Source organism: Octopus bimaculoides, chromosome 21 (assembly GCF_046866305.1).
Source record: "Octopus bimaculoides isolate indiv1 chromosome 21, ASM4686630v1, whole genome shotgun sequence".
Taxonomy (NCBI): domain Eukaryota; kingdom Metazoa; phylum Mollusca; class Cephalopoda; order Octopoda; family Octopodidae; genus Octopus; species Octopus bimaculoides.
This window is the reverse complement of record NC_142948.1, coordinates 3,640,795-3,648,294: the sequence shown is the minus strand read 5'-3', so window position 1 is coordinate 3,648,294 and position 7,500 is coordinate 3,640,795. Positions and strand designations below refer to the sequence as shown.

Genomic DNA, 7,500 nt, shown 5'->3' with positions numbered 1-7,500 from the left:
GGTAGAGTAATATGCTTTATTTAAAAGCAGCAGAAATATAACAAAAAAACCGTTACTCTGAGTTTCACGTTCCCGTTCATCGGATGAACGGGAACGTGAAACTCAGAGTAACGGTTTTTTTTGTTATATTTCTGCTGCTTTTAAATAAAGTATATATATATATATATATATATATATATATATAAGGAAGGAGTAGAGGAGTGGTTATATATATAGACGTAGGGAGAGAGGGATATGTATATATAAGCAGTGGGGGGGATAAAATTTGAAGGAGAGAGAAAGGTTTATATAGGGAGGGAGAAAGAGACAGAGAGAGAGGGGGACCAAGTTTATGAATGTAGACAAAGTGAAAAGAAAAAAAAGAGGCGATTTATTTGCTTTCCCCGTCGTTTTGGGGAAAATTTGGTAATATGACGGATGGACGTACAGTTTTCACAAACTCTTTCACTTAATAAATAGTTATTTTTTAACATCGAAATATGTTTATTCTGAAGGTAAGACAGCCTTTTATCATTTTAGAATTAATATTTCTCTCTTTCTCACACACACATACACACACACCTTCTCTGTGGTCATATCCATATTTATGATATAATAATTTTATGATAATATTGAAAAAAAAGAATTAAGTTACTTAAAATTTTGGTAATTTTTTTTCCCCCCCAATATTTTAATTTTCTCTCTAAACACATATTCGTACATAGGTACACACATACAAACATATTAAACTTTAACATCACCAATGATGATAATAATAATGGTTTCTTTTCACCACGGGGGGACATTGCGAGAGCAGTCGATAGTTTGTGTGAGAGGTGAGTTATTTAGAAGATGAGGGGAAAATAGGCAAATAGTAATTTTGAGGGGAAATGGTTAAATCGATTCTTTTGACCCTCATACTTCCCTAGTACTTTACTTTAACGACACGCCTTAAGGATGAAAGAAGCACTTGCCTTTGATGGGATTTGAACTCAGAATGTAAAGAGCAAATGACAACTAGAATAATGATGCTTTATTTATTCGCTGCTAAGGGTTTGCAGGAAACATTGGGGACGGTACAGGACAATACAACTTGGAATTCCTAACATAAAAGCGGGTACAAATTAAAATAAATGAAACAGATAATTCCTATGAACCCCCACGAAACCACGGTCTCACCAGCCAAAGACGAGCCCTCTAGTAAGAATAATAATCCTTTCTGTTATAGGTACAAGGCCTGAAATTAGAGGGAAGGTGGTTAGTCAATTACATTGATCTTAGTTCTCAAATGGTACCCATTTTGGCGATCTTTCGTCTTTATCGACCCCCCGAAAGGATGAAAAGTAACGGAGACCTCGATGCAATTTGAGTGTAGAATGTAGACAGACGAAATGCCGCTAAGCACCTTTGTCTACCTGAGGGTTTCCAAGAAGAAGTTGTTTCTAATTTAGTCCCCAAGGCCAGTCATTTTAAGGGAAAGAGGTTAGTCAATGCTATCAACTCCAGTACTTGACTGTTACTTTATTTTATCAGTCTTGAAAGATAAAGTTAACCGCGGATCTTTCTGATTTGACGGGCGCCACTTTTCATTTATGTTTTATGTCGTGTTTTTGGTACCGAAACAACCGCGGCTGGATTTGAACTCAGAACGCAAAGAGCGGGAACAAATATCGTAAAGAATTTTGAGGAGGGGGTAATCGATCACATCCACTGGTACCTTCTTTTATCGATTACTTGACTGGTATTTCATTTAGTAGATTACTACTTGATTCGTACTTTATTTGGCGAAAGTAAAGAATACGTACACCCGGTGTTTAGGGTTAGGGTTTTTGTTACGCTGAAAACGGGTGGTGTACGTATTCTTTACCTCCGCCCTTTATTTTATCGACCCCCGGAGAGACTGAAAATTAAAATTGATCTCAATGGGATTCGAACATAGAACGTAATGAGTTGAAAGAAATACTTCACAGCAATTAGTCAGACGCTTAGAAGATTCTTCCAAAATCGGTTCGGTCCATTATTTTGTCACCAGGACCATTGTTGAGGAACTGCGTTTGCAATAACAACAACAAAATAATAATTAAATAAAATATGGAATGGGGAGAGAAATATGGCGCAGGCGTGGCTGTGATTAAGAAAGAAACTCGCTTTGTAGCCACATGTAGCCGAGTTCAATCACACTGCATGGAAACTTTGGACAGGTGTCTTATAACTATAATCTTGTTAGTGTATCTGGGAGATAGAAACCGTGAGGAAGCCTGTCATGTATATATATATATATATATATATATATACTCTTCCATATCGGCTAACTCTGATGAGCGTAAGATTATATAATCGGATTGTTACCAAACACTCCATTGTATTCCTTGTGTGAAACCGATTGGTAAGATCAGCCGTCATAAATATGTAATACTATATATTTAGGATGGTATATCTCCGTTTAGTGATGGCTGTCGTGAGCCCTATATTTATTCTGTGACAGCAAGCTACAACATGCATAGGTCTGAATTGGACTAATGTTTCACATTAACCGAAACGAGATATTTTACTACAATGAATGAAAGACGAAGTCCCAATATTTTCAATAAAATTACCGGTACAGGCATAACTGTATGGTAAGTAGCTTGCTTACCGACCACATGGTTCCGGGTTCAGTCCCACTGCGTGGCACCTTGGGCAAGTGTCTTCTACTATAACCTCGGGCTGACCAAAGCCTTGCGAGTGGATTTGGTAGACGGAAACTTGACAACTGATACTGGTGTGTTTATGTCCCCGTAACTTAGCGAATCGGCTAAAGAGACCGATAGAATAAGTACTATTTTTACAAAGAATAAGTCCTGGAGTCAATTTGTTCGACTACAGGCGGTGCTCCAGCATGGCCGCAGTCAAAATGACTGAAACAAGTAAAAGAGTAATATATAATTTTTCCTTTCATTTTTCTATCAATATACTTTGGGGAAATAAGTGTCGAAATGATGTCTATTCATTTGAAAGTAAAATTTTTGGATAGAGATGGATGTTTCGTTTCAAAAAGTTTCCGAGATTGAAGTGGGTTTCTCTTTTATTCTTCGTTTTTGTTGCGTTTTTTTCCTTCTTTCTTTTTCATTCATTCAGTGTTAGTGGGTGGTGTAATGGCGGGGTGATGGTGGCGAGTGTCGGTTTGTGTGAGAGAAAAATACTTTTAATATATTTATTATGTTTTGCATGTTATATTGGTCGTCGTCTTTTTTTTTTTTTTTTTTGAAGTTGTTTATACAATATATGTGCGCTAGATGTGTATATGTTACGCACATAGACGAATATAGAGAGGAAGTATGAAAACGGGGAAAAAAATTGTTTGGGCCATTTCAATAATCACTGGATCCATGCATGAGAAGTGTTGTATGTATCTATCTAACTATATTTGTCTATCTATCTATCTATCTATCTATCTATCTACCTATTTATCTATTTGTTTATCTATCTGTTTATCTATCTATCTATCTATCTATCTATCTATCTATCTATCTACCTATTTATCTATTTGTCTATCTATCTGTTTATCTATCTATCTATCTATCTATTTATCTGCGTGCGCGTGTATATGTCTATATCTATGTGTATGCACCTACATACAGTGTAGGTGTGCATCTATCTATATTTTTGCATGTATGTGTATATTAAAGTTACCGGCCTTATTTCTTATCTAACTTTAATATATACTGCTTACAGTGTGTTTCTTTCTCCGGTTTATATTTACGGACAATCGATCGTTATATATATACATACATACATACAGGCACGCACATACATTGTATTTATATTGTACATATGTGTGTGTATGCTTACATATATATGTCCCATATGCATACGTACTAAACTTACCTATTTATATTCATATATATGTGTGTATATATACATACACACCCTCGTGTGTGTGTATGTATGACTATATTGGTTAATGTGCCATTTCTTAACACGTTAAAGAAATCTCCATAGCTTTATGGAATAGTAAAGCACGGGAAGAAAAAAATATATATAAGAGAAAAGTAATAAAGATACTTTCAAACATTTATATAAAATAAAAATACAGATCGTAAGTTATCAAATAGAAAAACGTGAAAGTATTTTGATAATGCATAAAAGATGTTTACTTCAATTTTGTAAAAGTATATTTACAATTCGATAGCCTGGTAAGAGTGGAAAATCAGAGTAAATCGAAGTGATTGGTGAATGTGAGAGAGAAGTGAGTCTCTGTTCAATGATAGGAGAAAGGGAAAAAGGTGATTGCTGTGTGAGTAGGACTTAGAGCTTTCTCTCAGAAAAGAGAGAAGATCTGCAGGGTTTGAGCAAAGATAGTGTTCCAGATGAAATATTACAGCAATATTTTATTTACGAACATATCTAAAAACTGAATTGGCCTCTTAGATTAATTCAGAAGTTTCATAGAGTTTGGATTACTTTATACAGAGATCTACTTAGCTTATGATAATTGCAAATCGTATACATCTCTCTCTCTCTCTCTCTCTCTCTCTCTCTCTCTCTCTCTACATACTCACACATAATGGACTTCTACGCAGTTTCTATCCACCAGACTCACTTACAAGGCATTGGTCGGCCTGGGGATACCCAGGTGACGCACATTGGACAGGTACCAGAAACCACACAATGGCAAAACGGGCTTCTTAATCACATAGCTATGCTCACACCTTTTAAGCCTTTAGCTTGTCTTAGTGTTTCTAACAGAAAATAGATTTCACTCCTATTTCAGTGTTCAATGATTGCTAGCTAAGTAAACAATTGCAGCCTTGATAAACACGATTGTTCCCAAAATACCATGATTTAACAACCTGCCATGCTGCCCATCCCCGTATGTATGCGATGAAATAACATATAAAAACCATTTGGTTAAGAAAAAGAAATAGCTTGACGCTTAATAAGAGTGAATAAAAACTCTCTCTAAAGAAAGAATATATATATAATTGAGAAATTGTACAAAATGTATAAATGGATGATGAGTAAAGCACCGGCACAGTTGAGGTAACAGTTTTAATAAAATAGGAGATGGAATGTGTAATAGACTTTATTGGGTACAACACGTTTCGACCCTTTCTGGGTCTCTGCAGGTACATCAGTAAAAAATCTCACTAGAGATTTCCTGAGTCGGCTTAGGGTACCGCTAAATGCCCACCAAATTCTTTGTTTTTATGTTCTTTTTTTGTTTCTGACTTTTATATATATTTTTTTCTCTTGCTTGAGAATCTTAAAATTCCAACAGTCATTGCAAAGAAACAAGGAAGGCGCTGTCGAAGTGGGGGAAGTATCCTCCTCTTGTGGATGATTAGGGGCCGGAAATTGGTGGATGGAACTACGTGGTGCACTGTCCTGTCAGTGGAAAACAATAATCAGGCAAAGGGGATACTTGCCTTTGGCGGCGAGGGTGACATCAGATCTGTGGGGGTTCCCCAACTGGCCCTTATCGAAGGTTGTACTGTATCAGGAGAGTAGTGAGGTGTATGTAAAATAAGGTACCAGTTAAATACTGAGGGTTGGGTGTTGCAGAAATCTAACATGGGTTTTTCTATCCCCACCAAATTGTTTGCAGGTTTCTAGCAACATTAGACAGTGTTTAACATGAATCTGACAGCTTTATTTATTTATAAATCTTTTTATTTATTCCTTTTGAAAATTTTTTCGTTGTTGTTATTATTATTATGATTATTATTATTATTATTATTATTATTATTATTATTATTCCTTCGTAGTGATTAGAAATAACTTTTTTTTAAAGGTATCTGATGGATTTTAATATAATTTTATAATATATATATATATATATATATATATATATATATATATATATATATATATATATATATACTTATGTATATATATATATATACTTATGTATATGTGTATATAGATGAATAAATATTTATGTGTGTGTTTGTATGTATGTACAGAAGCCTACCTTCATTTATTTATTTATTTTTTAATTATCATTATTACATTAATTGAAAAGGAAAATATTCAATAAACAAATATTTCCATTTTCTTTCATTTTCATGTAGCCCATCATTTATACCAATGTATTTAGTTGCTTAAAAATTCCAAAATCAGAAAAAAATAGACACGTGTATATTTGTCAATAGAGTAGGTTACTAATCCTAAGATGCACATTATTATAGAACCATTTCAGCCAATCTTACCAATCAGTTTCACACAGGAAATTTGGTAATTTGGTGATTACATACATAATATCACACTCATCAGAGTAGCTAGCATGGAAAAACTGGTGACAGCTCTCTGCTAATGGACGTCGGCAAATGTCACTTCTGGTTTGTGGATCCTGTGAAAAAAAGACAGAATGAACCTGTGGGAGACAATCAGAGGAAGACTCTATCAAGAGTTATGTTCCTTGTCTTAAAAAAGAAAAAGTGGTAACTTCCAGCAAAGTGAGGTTTGGGTGTGGGCAGTGAGGTGTTGATGTGTGCAGGAGGTTATCAGAAGGAGATGAAGGGGCAGCACCCAAGCGTTAAATGCATGTGTACGTATGGCTGGGTGTGGTCAGTACTATGCTGGACTCTGGGGTTGTTATAGCGAAAAGACTGATGGCTCTGACAAGCACAGCGTTAAGTAGTCACCTAATTTCCTGTGTGAAACCAACTGGGAAAATCTGTTGAAATGGACCAACATTAAGATTACTATACCCACTTTATTGACAAATGCACAAGTGCCTGTTATTTCTGACTTATAGATACTTAGATGACTATATGTGTGTGTATATATATATATATATATATATATATATATATATATATATAGTGAGTGTGTGTGTTTGTTTTTTTAATTCTTATTGGTTTGAAATCTGACCAAACGTTGTCTTAGATGTGGTTACCTGACTATTTCTTCCTTCAGAAACAGTAATGCTGCCTCCTGGAGTCCTAAGTCCAATGCTACTTTCAGGTACAGAATTTCATACAATCTATGTTCTCCAAGCATCTGTATGTGTCTGCATATGTGTGTGTGTTTGTGCGAGTATGTTTGCGTGAATATGTATGTGTGCGTTGTGAGTGTTGGTTGAAAACAAAAACAACAAAAAACACTCGCACGACTGGTGTTGTTTTTTTTAGCAATGTCTCAGTGTAGCACTAATGGCTAGTTTCATATATATATATATATATATATACACACACACATCATGTGACCAACCAGTATATCAGAAGTTGTTACACATCCCTGGTCATAATGCGCTTTGCATTGTTGTAGCTTTTTGAACAATGCCACCCTACTCCACTGGCCAGGTGAAGAGGCCAGCATTCCCTGCTGATCGAAAGGGGGCTACTGGAGCAATGTGAAATGTATTTTGCTCAAGAACACAAGATGCTGCCTGGTCTGGGAATCGAGCTCACATTGTAGCAATCATGAGCGCAACATCCTAACTGCCATCCATCTGTCTATCTATCTATCAATCTATCTATCTGTCTATATATATATATATATATATATATATATATATATATATATATATATATATAT

At 35.2% G+C, this 7,500-nt stretch overlaps 1 protein-coding gene across 33 annotated transcripts in view; it reads left to right on the top strand.

Annotated features, from left to right (window-relative positions):
* The window catches only part of LOC106875065 (neuron navigator 2), a 1,326,672-nt gene that overhangs the window by 1,029,786 nt on the left and 289,386 nt on the right, over nucleotides 1–7,500 (top strand). For 15 of the 33 annotated variants that reach the window (XM_089339289.1, XM_089339290.1, XM_089339302.1 and 12 more), the window contains one exon: nucleotides 6,880–6,927. The exons of the other annotated variants lie outside the window; for them this stretch is intronic. In XM_089339289.1, the coding sequence (XP_089195415.1) occupies nucleotides 6,880–6,927 (48 nt within the window). The remainder of the gene's footprint in view (nucleotides 1–6,879; nucleotides 6,928–7,500) is intronic. 33 annotated transcript variants of the gene reach the window in all.